Raw genomic sequence first — 22,580 nt, forward strand, 5'->3', positions numbered from 1 at the left:
GGGAGGTTGCATAGGCCAAACCATGCCTCACCATGCTTTCCTCTTATTATTAATTTGCAGATTACTTATGAGGCAAGCATCTGGTTCATGGTTGTCGTATTGTCTATTTTCGCACATGGGTTTCTCGAGCGTAGGTGGAGTGGTGTAAGTCTTCAAGAGTGGTGGAGAAATCAACAATTTTGGGTGATTGCTGATCTATCTTCCAATTTATTTGCTATTTTCCAAGGTTTGTTTAAGGTCATGCTAGGCTTAAATACAAGGTCAAGCACATTGATGAGGACACATGATGAAAATAGTGCCATCGAGTTTTATAAATTCAAATGGACATCACTTCTGATCCTGCCAACAACATTGATTCTCATCAACTTGTGGGTCGTTGTTTCTATGATCTTTTCAATAGTTGTCCATGGCTATAGGTCTTTTAGGCCACTGTTTTTCTCATCCAATGTGATTGTTCACCTATACCCATTCTAGAAGGGATTATTAGTTCAGAAGCACAATATTCCCACCGTAGTCATACTATGGTCTCTAATTTTAGCAACCCTATTTTGTCTGTTGTGGGTTCGACTCGATCCTTTCACCACTAGGTTTTACAGACCAAATGCTAAGGCCTGTGCCAATGAATGTTGATTCATATGCTTAACTTAGTGTTAGGTTTTGCAGCTAATGGAACACTTAAGCTTCTAACCTGTACTTAGAGAAAGACAACCACATTTTTTTACCCCACAAAGATGCCACGAAGGCTGCCTTGCATTTTGGGATATTTTTCATTTGTTCTTGTTGTTTGCTCTTTGCCAGATGTTGAGCACATCAAGGCTTTCTGCTCCCCAAATAGGAACGTTATTTTCAGGTATTTCCTGATGTCTCATTGGTTATTTCCTTAGTTTCCTATTGATGACTCAAATTTGTACTTGCATTAATTTCAGTGCTTGACATGTTTCCAACACTGTTTACCCCTAAAAAGGCAAGGGAGAAAGATGTATTTTGTATCAAATAGTTTAGAAATTGTTTGCCACTTTGTGGAGACCTCCTTGTATATCTGGCTATCATACCACTACGCTATATCTTTAACTTAGTAATTTACTTAATAAATTTACATGGCTTTAGAGGTCTTATCGATTTGTCCAGTTTGATTTCATTTTCTGACAAATTGAGGGCTAAATTTTGTTTGAGCTGTATAGACTCTCATTTGAAGGATGCCTTAGTTAGTGGTCTCAATCCTTTTGCCTTCTACATCTTGTAAGATCTGCCTATCCCAAAAACAAGTCTCCAACATCTTTTTTTTTTTTTTTCACTGTACATTATAGCAACACATGTGGAATATATTAAAGCCATAATTATGATCACTGCCCCTAATAAACCATCATTAGTTTGTTCATGTCATCAACATTTACTTCCCACAAAGCAAAGATACTGTTTGGTTAGTGTTTTCAGAAATAATTTTCTGACAAAGATACCATACAATTTTCCACTCATAAAAAGACAAATACAAAACTACACTCATCTCAAATTTAAAGACTTAGGAATGCAATATGGTCCCAAAAACATAACTTAGAAAAAATACGTACCAATTTTTACCTCAACAACGCATTAAACGATTCAAAAATAAATAAAATATGCAAATAAATTAAGGCATGACCAACACTTCACAAAGTTGTCACTTCTTTTTCATCCCAAATTTGTAATCAACATTCATCTTTTACATGCTTACTGTTATCATTTTATCATGTCTCAAATCAAATTCATAAAATAATAACAATAACAATATACACACAATGAAATCGGTATTCAAATTTAGTAAAGCAATAACAATGACAAACGACCAAGCAAATAACTTGTTTAGTTGCTAGTAGTAACTCTCATATATACCATTAAAATTGAAAGAAAATTTCCATCGACTAGTAGTAATACAGATGAACCAATTTCCCTAAAATCTGACGACAACAGAATTCTTGGAAAGCAAAAAAAATATTAAAAAATAAATTATAATAATAATAATAATCTATTTTATCTAAATATGAACATATCTTTAACCAAAAATAATTTATCCTATATTTCATTCTATAGAAAATGAAGCTAAATATAAAACCCCAAAATAAAACACTTCAAACCCTAAGATGCTCGCACCATCCAAACAAACCCGTAAATGAAAACTCACATGTGATTGATTAATTGAAAAACACACACAAGAGGGAAAACTCCAATTCTGTTTCGAGAAACCTTAACGAAATTCCAACTTTGATGATGCAAAAACAAGATATGTCTCCCGTTCGGTTTACTTCAACGTATTGGGAAGATGGATATCAGCTTCAGCTACTCCATACGTTCAGAGACAAACATGTCAACTAATCAGGTTGTTAAGAGAAAAACAGAAAAGTATGAGAATTGGGGAAGATGGGTATTAGTTAGGTTTGTTGGACGTGAAGGTTTTGACCGATTTAGATTTGAAATGACCTTCTGAAATGGCAAGTTTTTGAGATTTCGGCTTAGGGAAAATATTAGATTTGGTTGTTGACAAACTAAAATGCAAATTAGGGCTATGGATATTTTTTAGAACAAAGTTAGATGTCGCTTGACTTAAGGTTTTTTTTTGCTAAAATGAGAGAGAGAGAAAGGGATAGCCTTTATGAAATTATCAATTTTCACAATTTTTTTTAAAAGTATGACGTGGAGGCTATTTGGCTGTTGATGCATAAGACATCGAGTGCAATTTGGGTAGATAAAATTGACTCAACACAAAGTGCACAAATCTCATATTATTTTGCCCATTAATGATTGCTTTCCATATTTCAAAAACTTGGGGTTTGAATATCATATTTTTTTATAAATAAGGGTCCTAAAACACAAGTTTCCCTTTATTGTTTAACCTTCCACGTGTACAAAACCTAATAACACCGAAAAGAACCATCCATCATGATACCCGAAAGAGGTACTTGTCATAGGTCAGATTTTTCCCACAAAAGTTTTCAATCATTCTTGTGATCATGAGTTAGGCTTAGGCTAGGCTAGGATTGGAATGATTAGAAATTAAAAAATAAAAATTAATTGATTAAAAAGAACCAAATAATTTAAATTTATAAATCTAATTACTTTTGTATTTGAATTTGATAAGTAAAAGCATTTTTCACATAAATATTAGTTTTAATAAATGAAGGTATTTTTGTTAAAAGGATATTTTTTTGGTCAAGAAAATGAAAAGGTTTCGTGGATTATGCCATCCATTTAACCAAATAAACAGAGATAAAACGCTGGCTTCCCATTTACAGCTCGACTCAGAGGGAGGACAGCGGAGGGGGATGAAGAAGGACAAAGGAGTGGCAGTTCCAAACCCTAACACCCCAGAAGAAGACATCTCTGATTCCTCTCTCCCACCTGTTCGATTCTCCACCCGGAACGCTTCCTCCAAATACGATTTCGTCAAGGTACCTGGTTTAGTTCCCCAGAAAACCCAGGGTAAAAAGAAAATCAATTCTTCATCATTTTTTCTTAACCAAGTGCCCTCTCTTATTTTCTTTGTCTGTTTTTCTATTGTCTTTTCAGGTGAAGGTGTGGTTGGGTGATAATGCTGATCACTACTACGTCCTCTCCAGATTTTTGCTTAGCAGAATGTTGACTGTCACTAAGGTACGATCATTTCCGATTCAAAATTTCCTCACCTTCATCATAATTTGTAACTGGTTCTTTTTCCTCTGGTTTTTGTAAATATGTAGATCAATTTGGTTTATTTCCGATGTATGGTTCAATCTGTTGAATTATATAGTTGTTCAAATTTTTGCCCCCATTGTTCAAATTCATGTATATATTTACATTCTATTATGTATGTATCTGCGTGGTTTGTGCCACATGGTATGCATTTGGTTTGGTTTGATTCTGTGTCTAAGCTCTGGGTGGTGACTAGTTGCTGAAGGTATTTTCATTCAATTAGCAAGGGGTCTTGATATTTTTGAAGGGGCAATTTTTGAAAATGAAAGCAGCGTAGTGGTAGGCTGTTTTTGAAAATGAAGAGAAGAATGGTAATAGGAAAATTTTGTGAGCAAAGAGAAGAGTACTGAAGTACCCATTAAAGAAATCTATATGTGCATATATGTGTATGTATCTACATATTTTTCTTGAAAACTTGTTGTCATGTCTTAGACTATAAAGTTTCTAAGCCTTTACCAAGTCTAAGTATGAATGATGAGATTTGGTCTGTTACGTCTTTTTTTTGTTTTTTTTTTTCTTTTAAATAAGCTTTTTCTGTTGATCAATAAAATAAAATTTTGTATATGTGAGGTGTGTTTAAGTATAAAAAGGTTTCATTGGCTTAAACTCTTTTCATTGAAATCAATTTAACTCAATGAAGCCTTAAATATAAAATAGTTGTGATTGGCTGGACATCCCTTTCTGCTGCTTGCTTTATCTAGGTATGAATCCTTCCTTAAATCATAGGCATTCAAGTCTTTGGTGATTGTCTTGAGTTTTTCTTTTTGTCATTCGTCTTTGTGGGGTCTTTAATGAAACTGGGATTTTCTTTGGAATTTGCTACACTATATGATGCTCTATGAATAAGAAAGTTAAAATGTAGTTGATTGCAATGAACGAGTTGTATTCTTTCTTTATGTCTCCTGTTATGAATTTTAACCAAGATGCCTCATTTGCTTTGTGCCCCATTGATAAAACGGGGTGAAGATGGATGGGCTTTTTACAAATTTAATTTTCATTTTTATTTATTTATTTAAAAATTTTTGCTTTGATGAGTTGTGCTTAACTAGATGATATTTTACTGAGTGGAGTTTGAATTTGTAATTATGACTTGTTGATTTCAGATCCCAAATCATGTGGCCATTAAAATTGCTCTTGAACTCAAAAAACTGCTCATAGACAACAGTCTTCTGGATGTGTAGGCCATTGTCTCTCATTCTTCTTCTTCTTTGTTAGTTTATATTTATTATTAGTATTTTATCTAGTATGTTCACTGGTTTATTTTCTTCAAGTAATGTTATTTTGATTGTTCTGCAGCTCTCAATCTGATTTGGAAGCTAATCTATTTAAGGTATGCTGTATTTGTTGCTGCATAAGTGTTGCCATTCTCCCTAGCCCCTTTTCTTTCATATTATTTGATTTGGTTTTACTTAGGTTTTGAGTCAATTTAGTTGTAAAGAAAGAAATTGTGTTTTTAGGATTGGATAAGGGTAAAAAAAAAGACTTACGAAAATAAGAAAAAAGAATGTAGTAACCTAAATTGGAAACACTGTAATTATGACCTTTCGATTAGGCTATTTATTGTTTGACTATATTTTTCACTTTGGATATGTATGAACATGCTTCTTAATGTCAAACTTGGTCAGGAACATAGGACTAGCATACAACATGGGTCTAGAAACATACATGCCCACATGGACGGGAGGTGTAGAGTAATTTTGTGTTTCATGTCTTTTCCAAATCAACCTTGTACAGTCTTTTGGGCCTGTCACGGGGCTGTTTGTGGGCTGTGTGGAAGAACCCACTTTAAAAAAGGGCTCTCTGGGGTTAAAGGACAGGTTCTTTGGTTTTGCCTTAAGTGAAAAAGAGGGGGAATCGGGTTCGATGGCTGCCCCAGCTGATGGTGTGTTGCTAGAAGAAGCGTTGAGATTTCAAGGTACCTCCTCTAGCCTTGGTTCTCTTTTGGGTTTAAGGGGCTCTTCTTCTTCTCCTTCTCAGTCTAAGGGTGGGTTGTTGACTGATTGTGGGGTTGGAAGATCGAGGGCTTCTGGGTTGTCAGGGAGTCTCCATGAGGCTGAAGGTTTGGAGGTGAACCCTCTGTGTATGGTTTTGGCGGAAGACAAAGACGACTGGGGCCTCTCTTGTAGTTGAAGTTTCGCCGAAGGGGAGAAGTAAGATTGATGATTGGAGTGAAAGCTCTCTGGCAGTTTTTAGCAATTGTTTGGGCATGTCGACTTTGGGTTTTGAAAAGGAAATCTTGAAGCTAATGAAAAAAATCAAGTGGAGGAGAGAGGTGAAGATAAGGGAGTATGGTAAAGGAAGAAAGGTTTTGATTGCTTCGAAGTTTGAGAGGGGATTTAAGAAGTTGGAAAATTCTATTAAGTATGATGTTAACATATCTAAAAGAGGAGGAAGGGGGAAGGAAAGACGGGCTGTGGTGTCAGTTTGTCAATGATTATTAAAATTCTTTCTTGGAATGTGAGAAGGGTAAATGATGCTGAGAAGAGGAAGTTAATTAAGTCAGTGATTAGGTCCTAGAGAGCAGAGTTGGTTTGTTAGCAAGAAACAAAGGTTCAGACAATGACGATGAATCTTGTTAGAAGTCTAGGTATGGGGAGTTGCTTAAAGTGGGGTTCAGTAAATGTGAATGGTGCTGCAGGAGGGATCTTGGTGTTTTGGGATTTTAGAGTGTTAAGAATTGTTGGATTTGGAAGTGGGAGAATTTTCTATCTTTTGCAGGTTTAGGAACTATGAGGATGCTTTTGTGTGGGTGTTTACAGGGGTATATGGGCCTTGTTTCGGGAAGGAAAGAGAGGGTCTTTGGGAGGAGTTGGGGGCGATCAAGGGGCTTTGGAATGATCCGTGGTGTGTAGGAGGTGATTTCAATGTAGTAAGATTTCTTGTTGAGGATACCAGTACCTCAAGGTTGAATGTGGAAATGAGGAGGCTTTAGATGTTATCAATGAATTAGAATTAAGAGACCTTCCACTAGCAGGGGGCTCTTTTACTTGGTGTGGAGGTCAAAACAATAGCTCAAAATCAAGATCGGATCGGTTCCTAGTGTTTGAGGGTTGGGAGAGCTATTTCAGTGGGATGATTAAGAGGGAATCGCCTAAACTTGTCTAGGATGCAAAGGAAAGGGAAGGAGTTTTATTTTCAACCGAGGTAGAAGCAAGAAATTTTGCGAGGGAGGAGTTTAAAAAATGGGCTCTAATGGAAGAAGTTTCTTGGAGACAAAAATTAAGAGAAATATGACTAAAGGAAGGGGATAGAAATTTTAAATTTTTTCATAAGATGACTAATGCTCACAGAAGGAAAAACTTCATTGCCAAGATTAAAGTGAATGGGGAATGGCTTACAGGTGACAGGGAGATGAGAGAGGGAGTAATGGGGGCTTTTAAATCTCTTTTCTCTGAAGAAGGGGGCTAGAGGCTTGATATTGAAGGGTTATCTTTTGAGGTGTTGGAATAAGAGGAGGAGACGAATTTAAAGGGGGTTTTCTTGGAGGAGGAGGTGCTGGGAGCACTGTTGGAATTGAATAGCGACAAAGCTTCAGGCTCGAATGGCTTTTTGATGGTTTTTTGGCGTTTTAGTTGGGAGTTTGTGAAATTCGATGTGTTGAATTTTTTTTAATACGTTCCATGAACATGGTAGATTTGTTCAAAGCCTTAATACGACCTTTGTGGTTTTGATTCCCAAGAAGAAAGGGGCTGCCAACCTCAAGGATTGTAGGCCGATAAGTTTGGTGGGGAGTCTCTATAAGTGGTTGACAAAAGTATTGGCCAATAGGCTGAAGAAAGTAATGGGAAAGGTGATTTCCGATTTTCAAAATGTCTTTGTGGAGGGAAGACAAACTTTGGATGTAGTGCTAATAGCAAATGAGGTAATTGATTCAATGCTAAAGAAGAATGGTAGTGGTTTAATATGCAAGCTTGACATTGAAAAGGCTTACGACCATGTAAATTGGGATTTCTTAGTAGCAATCCTTGCTAAAATGGGGTTTGGGCACAAATGGATAAAGTGGATAAAGTGGTGTATCTCTTCTCCAAGCTTTTCTATTCTAATCAATGGAACCCTTTTTGGATTTTTTTCAAAGTTCTAGGGGTTTGAGGCAAGGGGACCCAATTTCTCCCTACTTGTTTGTGATCGCTATGGATGCCCTTAGTAGGATGATTTTGAAAGCTCAAGAGGGTGGTTTCATTTCGAGTTTTTAGGTTAAGGGAAGAGGGGGTGATGGAGAGGAAATTTCTCAACTCCTTTTTGCGGATGATACTATTATTTTTTGTGAGGCCTCTCAAGAGTGAGTTACCCACTTGTGTTGGTTGCTTATGTGGTTTGAAGCCATGTCGGGGTTGAAAATCAATTTTGAAAAGAGTAAGGTGATCCCAGCAGGGGAGGTGGACTTGTTGGAAGAGTTGGCTTGTAGAAATTGGTTGTAAGGTGGGAAAACTACCCTCTTCTTACCTAGGGCTCCCCTTGGGGGCCTCTTATAAGTCTGTGGCAGTGTGGGATGTTGTGGAAGAACGTTTTCAAAGGATGCTTTTGTTATGGAAGAGACACTACCTTTCAAAAGGGGGAAGACTTACTCTGCTTCGGAGCACTTTAGTCAGTTTGCCAATCTATTTTATGTCCTTGTTCACTATCCCTAGATTGGTAAAATTGAGATTAGAGAAGATTCAGAGAGATTTTTTTTATGGGGAGGAGGGGCTTTAGAGGAGAAAGTTCATTTAGTCAAGTGGTCAATTGTTTGTAAGACAAAGTCAACAGGAGGACTTGAGGTTCGTTCTCTTTTGTTGTTCAACAAGGCTCTTCTTTGTAAGTGGTGTTGGCATTTTGCAAGTGAAGGAGATTCTTTATGGAAGAAAATCATTAAGGGTAAGTTTGGGGAGGAGGAAGGGGGGTGGAGGGCAAGAGTGGTGAGAGATTCCTATGGAGTTGGGGTATGGAAGAGATTGAGAAGCATTGGGAGCTTTTTAATTCTATGATTTCCTTTGTGGTGGATAATGGGAGGAGGGTGAAGTTTTGGAAAGATAGGTGGTGTAGTGAGGAGCCGTTATGTGAGATTTTTCCGTCCTTGTTTGCCTTATCTAATTCCAAAGAGGCATGGGTAGCTGATCTGTGGGAGCATAGAGGAGAAGGTGGTAATTGGAATTTCCGTTTTGTTAGAAACTTAAATGATTGGGAGTTGGGTGCCATGGAGCACTTTCTTTCTTTACTTCAAGGATTAGTGAAAAGGGAACAAGAGGATAGAGTGGTATGGAAGGGTGGGAACAAAGGGGTTTTCTCTGTTAAGGGGCTTTATTCTATGTTAGAGAATGGTTGTACAACCCTGTTCCCTTTAAAAATAGTGTGGAACCCTTGGATTCCATCAAAGGTGAGTTTTTTCACTTGGGAGGTTTGTTGGGGAAAGTCTTTGACTTTGGACCAACTTCAAAAAAGAGGGTGGACTTTGGCCAATAGATGTGCTTTATGCAAAGCAGAGTTAGAGACCATAGACCATATCCTTCTTCATTGTGACAAGGCGAGATTACTATGGCAGATGGGTTCTCCATTTTTGGTGTTCGGTGGGTTATTTTTGAGACAGTTATGGAATCCCTCCTAGGGTGAAAGGAGACTTTTATAGAGAAAAGGCATAATAAGGCTTGAAGAGCAGCCCCTACTTGCATTTTTTGGATGCTTTGGAAGGAAAGAAATAGGAGACTTTTTGATAGTAAGGAATCGTCTAATCAAAGGCTAAAAAGTTTATTCCTAAACCATTTCTCGACGTGGGTTAGGATGTATATAGGTGATGGGTATACACATTTGATTGATTTCATAGAGTGGTTGGGTATTGGGTGAGGGAGGGAGTATTTTTCTATACCCTCTTTTCTATTTTTTGCTTGTTTTACTTGTATATTACCTGTATACTCTTGCGATCTTTTTGCATTTTTTTAATACTTGTGTTATTATTATTATTATTATTATTTTTATTTTATTTTATTTTTTATTAGAAACAAGAATGTATTAGAACTGGATAGAGTGACTACACAATAAGGATGAGGAATCCTCCCCAAATTTACAAAAGCTAAACAAAAGAAAAAAGAAAAGAAAAGAAAGATTCACCTACTCCAATATACTAGTAAGACTTGTACATTTATGTAGAACCATAAGAGAAAAATTAGTACAGTACCTCTCAATTGAATGAAGTTTTATACATCTTAATATCCATGAGGAATACCATCATCTTGATTGGATAGGGCTAGAACAAATCTCCTTTCCTCATTATTCAAACCCCTTATGACTCACGTTGAATTCCAGTCAAGTTAAACAACATTGAGAGGAATGCCCATGAATTCCATGGTATAAAGAGGCACTGAAGATGAACAAAAATAAATTAGATCCAAATTGTCTCTGAAGTTCTCCACTTGTTCACAAAAACCCTAGGGTTCTTTCTCTTCACATAGACCATATCAACCAAAGACAAGGGATTTGCCTCTGATGGAGCTCCCTAAACCCATATAAGAGATGGTCTTCATATCACATGTGGTCTTAGGAGGAACCAAATCCAAATTGTATAATTTTTGAATAGCCTTTACTATTGGCCTAAAGTCATCGGGTAATGTAAAAAGAGATTGTCTATTGTTTCTCCATTGTCTATTGTTTCTCCATTCCTTGAGCATAAAATGCACCATTTAAGGCTAAGAGTTTTGTAAGGTCTTCCTCATTGTAGTATGTCATTAGTGCTTACCTTCTTATGTGCCACTAGGCAAACAAAGGTTTTGACTTTAGACGAGACTTTAGATTTCTATAGAAATTTAGTTGTAAAGAAAGAAATTGTAATTGGACAAGGCTAAGAAAAAAGACTTATGAAAATAAGCCTAAGGAAGATAATGACCAAACTATTTTGGAACAAATGGTGACAATTGTACATAGGTTAGAAAGGACATGAGTCTTTTAAGATCCTTTATTTCCAAGTCATTGGGGTTATGACAAAAATTTAAGTTCCAAGGGACAGGGGAAGAGAAACTAAGGATAATTAAGATAGGAAGATTTCTAACTATGAAAACTCTGAAAAGTCTAGTAAATTGAGAACACAATGGTTGATTCCCTGCCACAAATCTTCTCAAAAATGAATTCTTACCTCATCACTTGCTACAGAATGAGTAAATCTGAAAAAAAATCATGAAAAATTTGAGCAATGGCCTTTTAGGGAGTTTGGTGTGACCACTTGACTAGAATGTTGGATCCCATTTGTTGGAATTACCTAGTGCCAAATAATAGAACTTTTCCTTGGAAACCTCTAAAGCTCTTTCCCTAAAAGGGCTCAATTCCTTAAAAAGAATCCTCCTAAAGCCCAAATCCCCTTTCGTGTTTGGCTTGCATACTAGGTCTTAGCTGATGAGGTGGTCTCTCTTACCCTTTCCCACCCTTGACCAAAGAAATCCCTTTGCAATTTCTTAATTGTAGACATGACTTATGATGAAATCTTAAAAAGAGAGGAAATAGTTAGGAATATAAGACAAATAGGATTGAATTGAAGTTATTCTTCCACCTGATGGAAGACCTAAGTGGACAAAGGCCAGTTAGAGACGTTGTAACCAAACATTGATGCCAACCTAGAGGTTTGATCCTCATTCCTATTGATTCCCAAGAGTGCTTTTGTTCATGTAGGTAAGACCTCTCTTATCTTCATAGGACTTCCATTTGTCAATTATTTCATTTAAGATTTTTGTCCCAAGGTGAATGATCTCATTTTTTGAAGAACCTACTTTATTTTGGTGTTTAATCTCTTGAGTTAGAGCATTGTTTTTCTCAAGAAGGGATTTATGTTCAATCTTAAGAAATTGAATCGGTTTTTCTTCATTGAACACACCAAGCTTAGTTTTTTTGTGGTTCATAAGCTACAGTAACTTTGATGCAGTTCTTCAATAAAACTGATACTCTTCACACCACTTTTCAGTTATGGAGGTATTATGATTAAATTCACTACTACAATCACCATCAGTATCATGATTAGAACCAATTAAAGTAATAGAAGCAAGGTAGTGTTGTTCACCATACCTAGTGTCTCTAGGGGTCAAAGAATCGCTCTCATTTGAGTCCGTGTTGCTCCAAGTTGCTTGTATAGACGTTTTAACATCTTTAGGGCTAGGATGGTTAGAAGAAACAAGTCCTAACGCACCACATTTATAACATTCAATTGTTTTTCCCTTAGAGGAGCCCTTTTCCTTTTCCTTAAAAAGAATTTTCAACTCTTTTTTCCTTCTTTGAGTCTTGTTTCGTAAAGAGCCTTCTTTGAAATCTCATGGTATCTTTAATTCATTTAAGCATTAAAGTAAGTGCTTCCATTCTTACAAACTTAAAGTTTTCAATCTCTTTTCCATCATTCTTAAAAACCTTACTTAAAAGCGTTTTCTTGTGGCTTTTGAGTATCAAGTAGAGACACTCATAATTTTAAGGATTCTAAATGACAATGGAGGAGAGAGAGAGGGTTAGAGAGAGAAAGAGCACGAGAGAGAGTGAGAGTGTTGGAGGAGTGCGAGACTCCCCGAGAGTGACCGAGATTGTGGAGGGCGAGGTTCATGCGAGGCTTGGGAAGAGTGTTAAGAAGGGTGGCTTTGGAGTGGAATCGAAATCGTTTGAGGTTGAGGTGGAGGAGAAGAGAGGCAGACTGCAAGCCACGATTGTGGAAAGGAAAGGAGGGATTTCATCGTGGATTAGGCTGGGACCGGCGAGTCTTGGGGTATTCGTCGAGTGCCTGGTTCTGAGCATTGAGGATGTGAGGACGGCTAAATGGGTAAGAAAGTGGCAGGAAAATGGGAGGGCTTACTCTCTGGTGCGTGACTATAACAGAGGGGGTTGCTTTCTCTGACTGGGTGTTGTGGATTTGGAGAGCAAGAGATTTAGCATCTTCATTCCCAAAGGAAGAGGAGCAAAGGGTGGTTGGGCCTCAATGGTGGAGACGTTATGGTGTTTGGGCTGTGCAGACAGAGGAATGACAAGCCAAAAGGAAGAAAGGCCACGCTCGATGCCAAACATGGCGAAGACATTCGCAGAAGTGACCAATATGTTGAGGGGTAAAGAGAGAGCAACAGTAAGGGTGGAGGTCACAAAGAAGGAATTGGGTCGGAACTTAAATAAACTAGATCACTGTGTGGTTGGGACATGGAACCCTAGCGTAGCAAAGGGGGACGACCTCAGAGGTTGGGGGATCCAGTTAGCGAAAATATGGAGTCTGAAGGGCAACCTAGGGTTAGCAAAAATGGAGAGGGGCAAGGTATTGATGGAGTTTGAACTTTTAACAGAAGTAAAGCAAGCCACTAAACTTGGAAGTATCTCGGTCGGGGGGATATTTCTTCGATTGGAGAAATGGAGGCCTGAGACGGGATGCCTGAGGGAGAGGGAGAATAATAGTGAAGCCTGGGTGCGGGTTGTAGGCTTACCCTTTTCCTTATGAGAGCGGGACATTTTGAGGAGGATAGGGGAGGAGTGCAGGGGATTTCTCGCAGTCGACTCCCAAACGGAGAAAATGGAGGAGTTACAGTGGGCTCGGCTTTTGGTGAAGCGGAATGGCAAGGAACTCCCCAATGCAGTGGCGGTCTGGGTTGAAGAGCTATGCTACTCGGTAACTCTATGGTGGGAGGTCAGGCCAGTTATGAAAGTGATGACGGCAGGTAAGAGAGGGAAGACCGTCGCAACGGGAGAGGAGGTTGGGGGTGAAGCATGTACACGCGCAAGCGAGCGCGTGATGGAGGCGAAGGAAGGTTCGAGGCTTGAGGCCCTGTTGCTGCCTGCCGATGGGACGCAGGGTTAGTCAAGCGGGTCGGGGCAAGTCATGGACCCTATTCGGAGCGTTGACGGGCCTTCGGGTGGGCCACAAGGTTCGGGTGGGCTTGCATTGTTGGGCCTAGCAGAGCCCTCTCGGCGGTCTAAGGTTTCTGAGCCCATTGGGCTCACTCCTCTATCGGACCTCCCAAATGTAAATGGGCCGTTTAATCCTGGGTTGTCGCTTTGGAAGTCCACTGAGCGGGCCAAGACTTTGGGGCTTCCTGTGAGGGTTAGGCTGGACAATTGAGGACCATCTCCTTTAGTTATGGTTAGGGCCCAGGTGGAGGAGGCCCATCCTGCTTTGGTAAGTGGCCAAAGCCCAATAAGGGGCTTAGACGCTGGTATTTCCCCTTTCTGGGTGAAGGATGGTCTGCGAAGGCTTTCTGAGGAGGAGACTCAGTCGGAGGGGACCTCTAAGACTAACTGTGCTATGTTGGAGGAAGTTGCAAGGTATGAAAACGCCCCTTCCTCCTTTGGAATGGTGGTTTCTGATCCTCCTTATTCCCCCTCTTCTATTTTTGGTCGGACTCCTTTGGGGGAGTTTTATGACCTTTCTAGGGCTATCTTGGACATAACCCAGGGGGTTACTCATAGACCGTGCAACGGTTCTGGGTCTATAGAGCAGGAAGAAGGGAAGTGTTGGGAATTGATAGAGGTCAATAATGACAGCATGGAAGAGAGCAAAGAGGCTTTGTGCCTTGCCCGGTCTATGCCACAAGAAGAAAGAGGATGGGTGGAAGCAAGCTGGGAGGAAAGTGATTTGGCTAGGTTCAGTAAGTTTTTGGGATTCTCGACAGAGGGATTAGAGAAAGATATCTTGGAGTTCCTGGTCAAAATTAGAAAGAGGAGGGAAAGAGTTCACAGCAAAGTTCTGCTGGAGAAATCGAGATTCGAAAGGGAGTTGAAAAAGCTTGAATGTTTGGTCAATTATGAGGGGGGGAAGAAGAAGAAGTGTACTGTGCAAGGAAGAGGGTGCCAGATTGAGGGGCTGAATCTTCAAAGGTTAAACCATATTGAAGCTGAAGGCTTGGAACAACCATTCACTGAGGAAGAGATTCATGTTGCTCTGATGGGAATGAATGGAGATAAGGCTTTAGGCCCGGATGGATTCATGGTGGCCTTTTGGCAATCTTGTTGGGACTTCGTGAAGGAGGAGATTGTGGATATGTTCAAGGAGTTTTTTGAGGAGAAGTCCTTTGCTAAGAGTCTCAATTCTATCTTCCTAGTCCTCATCCCCAAGAAAGGGGGGGTTGATGACCTTGGGGATTTCAGGCCCATTAGTCTGCTAGGGGGATTGTATAAGCTCTTGGCCAAAGTGTTGGCCAATAGGCCGAAGAAGGTTTTAGACAAGGTGGTCTCTGCGGACCAAAATGCTTTTGTGAAGGGAAGACAGATTTTGGATGTCTCGCTCATAGCCAATGAGGTGATTGACTTCTGGCATAAATGTAAAGAGAAAGGGTTGATTTGTAAATTGGATATTGAAAAAGCTTATAATAGCATTAATTGGAAGTTCCCTCATGAAGGTCATGCACAAGATGGGTTTTGGAGCTCGTTGGATGGAGTGGATATGGTGGTGTATTTCAACTGCAAATTTTTCTATTCTGGTTAATGGGGTGCCAGCAGGTTATTTTTCCAATTCCAGGGGGTTGCGCCAAGGAGATCCACTCTCTCCCTACCTTTTTGTGTTGGGTATGGAAGTGCTAAGTGCGCTTTTAAGAAGGGCTGTTGATGGGGGATTCATTTCCGGCTGTAGTCTTCGAGGAAGGGGGGGGGGGGGGGGGGGGGATGGAGATGAATGTGTCCCATTTACTATTTGCTGATGACACTATTATCTTCTGTGAAGCAAGGCAAGATCACCTTACCTATCTAAGCTGGATTTTGGCGTGGTTTGAGGCAGCCTCTGGTCTTAAAATAAACCTAGCTAAAAGTGAAATAATTCCGGTTGGGGAGGTTGAAGACATCGACGAATTGGCTGTGGAGATAGGGTGTAGAGTGGGGGCCCTTCCTACTGTTTATTTGGGGCTGCCCCTTGGAGCCAATCACAAGGCCACGACTATGTGGAACGGGGTGGAAGTAAGAATGAGAAGAAGGCTAGCCCTTTGGAAAAGACAATATTTGTCAAAGGGCGGGAGAATTACCCTCATTAAGAGCACTTTGGCCAGTATACCTGTTTACCAATTGTCTCTCTTTCGAATGCCCAAGCTAGTTACAAAAAGGCTTGAAAAATTACAAAGGGATTTTCTTTGGGGAGGGGGAAGCCTGGAAAGAAAAATCCATTTAATCAATTCGGAGGTGGTGTGCACCCAAAAGGAGAAAGGGGGTCTAGGCATTCGGAAGATTGATCTCCTGAATAAGGCCTTGTTGGGCAAATGGATTTGGAGATTTGCCTTTGAAAAACAAATCCTTTGGAAGAAGGTGATCGGGGTGAAGTATAACTATGAGGGTTTTGGTTGGAGAACTAATGAGGCTCGCAGAATGTTTGGAGTGGGGGTTTGGAAGGAAATCTTGAAGGAGTCGTATTGGTGTTGGGATAATATAGAGTTCAAGGTGGGAGAGGGGACCAAGGTTAATTTCTGGACTGATTAGTGGTGCGATAATGAGGCGCTGTCCCAAACTTTCCTTTAGTTGTTTGCCTTGGCGACCCAAAGGAACGCCTCGGTAAATGAGATGTGGGATTCTAGCCTTGGCCAAGGAGGTTGGAATATAAGACTCTCTAGAAACTCTAACGATTGGGAGTTGGACGCTTTAGGAGAGTTGTTTCATATGTTGAGGGACGTGAGGATTTCTCCTGAAGAGAATTCAGTGATATGGAAAGGAGGGGGACACGGTGTTTTTCGGATTAGAGATGCTTACAAGCTGCTGACAGTCCCTAGTGCCATCACCTTCCCGAAAAAGAGTATTTGGGTGGACAAGGTCCCAACCAAAGTTGCTTTTTTTGCTTGGGAGGCTACTTAGGAGAAGGTCCTAACTTTGGATAGGCTTCAAAGACGGGGCTGGCATCTTCCAAATCGTTGCTTTTTGTGTGGTTGTGAAGAGGAAAATGTAAATCATATTCTTTTACACTGTATAGTTGTAAGGGTTCTCTGGGAGATTGTCCTTGTCTTGTTTGGCGCTAATTGGGTATTCCCTGAGACAGTCAAAGAGATGTTACTTAGTTGGAGGGGCCCTTTTATGGGGAAAAAGAGGAAAAAGATTTGGACTTCCATTCCGTTGTGTATTTTTTAGACGATTTGGAAGGAAAGAAATAGATTAGCTTTCAGAGGGGGGGCTCTCTAGCTATACAGAAGTTGAAAAATTCTTTTGTTTGTAACTTGTGGAGTTGGGTTAGGGTGTATATGGGAGAGGGGTCCTCTTCGCTTTTAGGTTTTTTGGAATGGCTTGCCGTTCCTTAAGGGGTGGTGAGTGTTTTGTTCATGTGTTTTTGCTTAGGCTGCTATATATACTTCCTGTATGCTTTGTGGCTTTCCGCCCCTTAATATATTTGCGCTCACTTATCTAAAAAAAAGTAGGGACACTCATAGGTCTGAAGTGATCCTACAAGTTAATCAACTCTCATAGAGTTGATGTCCTTGCTTTCCTCTATGACCATGTCCTTGGGTCTAAATCTCTCAGGAGAGATCTTAAAATCTTTCTTATAACTTTCGACTCAAGTATCTTCTCTCAGTGCTCTCATGGGTTACTGAGAGAATGTCTCACAGGCTTCCTTAGCACGTTTACATGTGGTTATCTTGCGAAGTTCATTAGGATCAACCCTATTAAAAATGTTGTAGAGAGCCCGAGCATTAGCCTCATTGCCCTCATTATCTAGTTTGTCTTATTCTTTTTTTATGCTTGAGTTCTCTAATTGCTCTTCTAGTTCCATTCAATTTTAATGGTGGCCCCCATCTAAATTCCATACTTGTTCTCCTTTCATTTTCAAGAACAATTCTATACGGGCCTTCCATTGGGGATAGTTATTACCATCAAAATAGGGCAGATGATTAATGGAAGATCCTATCCTTTGTTGTTCCATAACTAGATCTAGTAGGATCGAAAAAAAAATTGATTTTTAATAATTTTTCCCGTTCTGATACCAATTGAAAGTTATTAGATCTAGTTTAAGTAATATCTAGATGGGGGTGAATAGGTGTTTGAACCCTTTTTAAACCAAAATTAATATCTTTAATTATTTAACTCTCTTTTTAATTATGGGAAGCTCAAAGAATAATCAACACAAAAGAGACAAGATTTTTTATGTGGAAAACCACCTACACAACATGTAGATGTAAAAACCATGGGGTTATAGATCTCAAATTACTAAGCCATCATATGAAAGTACAATACATAGTTTTACCTATGGAAAACTATCCATATGTCTTACTCCCTAACACTTACGCAACACTTTTAATCTGTGATGCAGCACCATATGTGCTTCTAGTGGATCTCACCTTAGCGCTTGAGGGGATGTAGATCTTCTTCTCAATCCAATAGAATCGAAAACAATCTTCTATGAGAGTTTCGGGAATGAGAAGACAAATTAGGTTTTTAAAAAGATTTGCATCAAACCAAAAACCTTTTTAGGTAGGGTATAGGCCAAAGAATCTGGTGGGCTGGATTTGGAATTTTACCAAAACTAAAGCTTTTTAAAAATTGGAAAAATGAATCTCCAGAATTTTAGAGAATTCTACCATTGGTGCTAGAGTGCTCGAGGAGATTTTTAAAACAATTTTAAAAATCTTTTAGCGCAATTTTTAAACCATTGGTCTATACCATGCTTTATTAAGCCTAATTTGCCTTTTTTGGACCTTTCTATACTAGTGTCATCTTGGTTGATCATGCTGCAAACTTGGGTCTTCAATGGAAAGTAAAACACAATCTCAAAAGATCCTAAGTCAGAATGAATGAAACAAAATTGTGTCTTAAATTGCATATCCCAATGTACCAATAATATTGTGGTCGTTTCCTTTGTGTTAGATTCAAATGCTTGTGGAAACAAAGTTGGGAGGTGATTCAAAACAACTCTTAACTTCTAGAATAATGCTGTTTGCAATCACTTAATTAAGATCTATGAACTAGGGAATGCCAAGGTTTTGATGATTTTAAAGATAGAAGAAAATTATTAGGGTTTTATGCAACAAGGTTTTGAACATAAATAGTCAATGGAATTCTGAAAAACAATTTTATGAAATTCCTGGTGAATTAAGGGTTCTTTTGTTAGAGGAGGCTGACATATAGCAGCTAATTTTAAGAGTGTGGGGAGATGATGACCTAGCACTACAGTGATGATGTAGCTCTTTGATGGTGAGGTGATAAGATGACTTGGAGAGTTGAGAATACTTGGCTTGTCTGGAGAGTGAGGCAATTGAATGGAGCATGATATGTAGGGTGGCAATAGCTAGAGGACAAAGGATTATGAAGAATTTTCTAGTCTGTTTTTCAAGCTTTTAGGTGGCTAGGTTTAATGAAAAAGGATAGTTCTGAACCATCTTTGAGTTCTCTACCTTACAATCTCTTTGGGTCTTTTTAATAGGGTTCTACTAAGATCTCTTTTCCTTTTTTCCCTCAGTTTTTCCAAGAAATTGTTTAGGCTTTGGAAATTGTTCTTCTAAAAGGTCTCTCCTCTTTGAGGATATGCCAATTAATAGGAAAGGTTAAGAAATGTTTGCCAAGAGATTCCTTCAGGATAAGATGATCATGCATGAGCCAATGAGCTTTGACATGTCTCAAGGGTCGATTAGATTTAAGATTGGATATATGCTGTTGTTTGATTTGCTCCCCTTTTAGAAGACTGCATGGGAAGGTACTTGCTCAGGACATTCAACCATTTCAGTTAGCCCCCATTCAACCCACAAAGGCAAAACACTCCACTGGGTTCTAGAATATCTCAAGATCCTTTAACCCTAACAAGGATCTGACATGTATTAAGCATCAAAATGCATGAGGAATATAGGTTATTAGCCATATTTTTATGTAAAATGCCTGGTGGGCCACATTTCATTTCATGAATGATCCATAGTTTTCTGAACTTCAAATTGCCTTGATAATTTTGCCTTGCCACATGCTGGCTGGTAATAGCTAGGTGTCACCCTATTATTTGGCTATCAACACCTAACAGTAACTAATTTAGTGTATTGGGTGTCTGGGTGGTGGCCTAAAGGTAGAAATAGGTTTTGGGATATGAAAATAGAGCTTTTATGGTTTTGCATAAATGTATGCACAATTGATGCAGGTAGTTAAAGATGAGAATAAGGATCAAGGAAAACAATTCTTCAATTGTCAAAATTTCTTCAATTTGTATATGGCTTTACAGATTTTTGTTTTCCAATGATGAAAACCTCCTTATATGACTCAGAAGTCATATTTAGACTTGCGTCCTATTGTGGTGAGTGGCAATCTCAGATGGGGCCCCAGGACTTGCAGGTTTGAATACATGCACTCATCTCACCTTAGGTTTGGAGATTCTAAGGAAATGGTGAAATGAGGCTCGGATTAGGGTAGGAAGGTTATAAATTTATACAAAAGCCAACTTTGTTAAAGTTGAATTGACGTCTTGGAATATTATCTTGTTTGGAGATCTAGGTGAGAGGAAATCATCTATTCTCCAAGATGTTGCAAAGTTTGATTTACTTGAGGGTTTTGTCTTTTAAGAAAGGATGTTAGAGCTCTTAGAGTTCCTAGCAGGTAAAGTTTGAGAGAGGACATGTGTTGGAGTCAGCAATTTCATTAGTGATTTAAAACACATTGACTGCTTCTATTTAACAATGTCTTCTCTAATTGATCAATTGTTACCACATTAGGCAATCGATTCTCTCTCCCCCTTCTCTCTCTCCCTTTCTCACTTCCCTCTCTAAAAGTGAAGATATCTCTGAAATGGAAGAATGTTGACCTTTCATGTCTCTCTGAGTGGCTTAGTCTTTAAGCTTGTGTTATTTTTATATGATTGCAACGGAATAAATGTCACTGAAAACCGTTAGAAAACTTCCAAAATTTATGAGTAATTACAAGAAGCCTCCTTATAGGACTCTATTTGCAGCTGATGGAGCGACGTGGCTATGGACAAGAGTATATTAACCGTTATAGGATGATGACCAGGTCAGTAAGATTTCTGGGATAAATTTGACCTTTTCCTGTTATAAGTTGTCTCATTTAACTTGGATGCCTTATCACTAAATATATGTTCTACTGATTTAAAATCAAGCCTTCATTTTTTTCCTCCTAGCTGATTTACTTACTGACTTGAAGGGTATTAGTATGGTAAAATTGCAGGGGCAAACTACCTTTTTTGTTTTTAATATTATATATATCTATATATAGTTTAATATAATATAAATTGCAGGAGAAAACGACATTAAAATCATAAAATTGGGATGAAAAATAAATTTACTACATTTTTTCAAAGGTGAGAGTTATAATACACTAAAAATGGAATAAATCAATTATCATCAACTCAAATACATTTTCTCCTCCAAAGTATAATTCACACTTTTTTAAATATTTACTACAATCAACAATTTCAATTAATTTTGAAAAATAAAAAAGTTAGAATTTGATGTTCTTAATTTCCCTAATTGGAACTCTGCAAATTAATTAATGTTTTTAATTACCCTGACCGGAAATCCAAAAATTGATGAATTAATTTAACATATTTTAATCTTAAATTCATAGATCCAAATATGTATCATGTAGAAATTATTGCGTAATCAATGAAATTTAACCTAAAAAAATTTGGAACATTTTCTTGACAACCAAACATAATTTGAAACCCTAATTACTGTTCTGTACCAATTTCCTAACTACTTAGATGAGTCATTATTATAATTTTTCTATCATTGCAATTCATCGAGTTATTTTGGGATATTTGGGAATATGCTAAATTACTATTTTTCTTTTCAAAATATTAGTCTTCAAATATCCTATGTTAATTATATAAAATAACAAAAACATAAATATTTTTTGTAAGGATAAAGATGATTTATTTAACACATAACAACACTAGGACATTAGTACAAATAAAGAATTTAATACTTAATAGAATTCAAACATTAATAAAACCAAACAACTTAATATTAACTATATTAAGTTTTATTAAGATTTAAGTTTAATTAAGGTATATTAATATTTAAGACAATGAAACAAATGCTGCCTAACTATTTAACCATCTATGTAAGGTGAAATGTTTAAATACAATTGATTTATAAGTGCATTAAACTCTCTAGTAATCCATAACAATGGTGGGGACCAAACACACACACATGCGAGCACGCACACACACACACACACACACACACACACACACACATATATAGAGAGTGAGAGAGAGATACAAAAAAACTGATTAGGAAAATGGAGGATTAAACCCTTTTCAAAACACTAAAAAGGCCTATACATCCATATAGAACCATATGAGGATATATAGCATAAAATCTCTTAACCCTCCATGAGTATTAACGGATATACAACATAAAAAGGAAAGTACATTGGAAGGATGAGGAATCCTCCCAAAATTTATAAAAAACTGATATAAAAAATGGAGGATTAAACCCTTTTCAAAACACTAAAATGACCTATATATCCGTATAGAACCCATATGAGGATATACAACATAAAACCTCTCAGCCCTCCATGAGTATTAACACACCTCTATAAAATAGAAATTGAAACAATTCTCTTCTCCTCTCTAAAACTAAGCCTTATGGCTTACACACCGGATATTAGTCAAGCTAAATAACAATGAGAGGAAGACCCTTAGGTGCCGGGGATCAAATTAATTATTGGAAAAATATTCTTTATTGTGAAAAAATATGATCTCATGTACTTTTGTTCATTACCTTCGGGTCCTTTGTAAAACTCATTGCTTATTTAAGATAAATGAAAAACTAAAATCATAACCTATAGGCCTTTTATGAATTTCATTAATTGTTTGTTTTATAAAGGAAAAAGTTGGAAAAACATTTTATATGAATACGTTCCAACAAACATTATGATTGTTTATTTTATGTAGATACATTCCAACAAACATTTTATATCTCCAAAATGAATGAAATGAAGAAAAAAAATTATTTTTCTTGAAAAACTAGAATTTGATTATCCTATGAAGAAATTTGAGGGAGAAA

The 22,580-nt window shown here is 38.0% G+C and overlaps 1 protein-coding gene across 1 annotated transcript in view; it reads left to right on the forward strand.

Annotated features, from left to right (window-relative positions):
- Positions 1–3,288: 3,288 nt before the first annotated feature.
- The window catches only part of LOC117932986, a 90,951-nt gene continuing 71,659 nt past the window's right edge, over positions 3,289–22,580 (forward strand). The window contains 5 exon segments of the mRNA XM_034854327.1: positions 3,289–3,422; positions 3,541–3,624; positions 4,806–4,879; positions 4,999–5,032; positions 20,501–20,559. Coding sequence (XP_034710218.1) covers positions 3,297–3,422; positions 3,541–3,624; positions 4,806–4,879; positions 4,999–5,032; positions 20,501–20,559 — 377 coding nt within the window. The 5' untranslated portion in view covers positions 3,289–3,296.

The sequence above is a fragment of the Vitis riparia genome, chromosome 16 (genome assembly GCF_004353265.1).
Source record: "Vitis riparia cultivar Riparia Gloire de Montpellier isolate 1030 chromosome 16, EGFV_Vit.rip_1.0, whole genome shotgun sequence".
Classification (NCBI taxonomy): domain Eukaryota; kingdom Viridiplantae; phylum Streptophyta; class Magnoliopsida; order Vitales; family Vitaceae; genus Vitis; species Vitis riparia.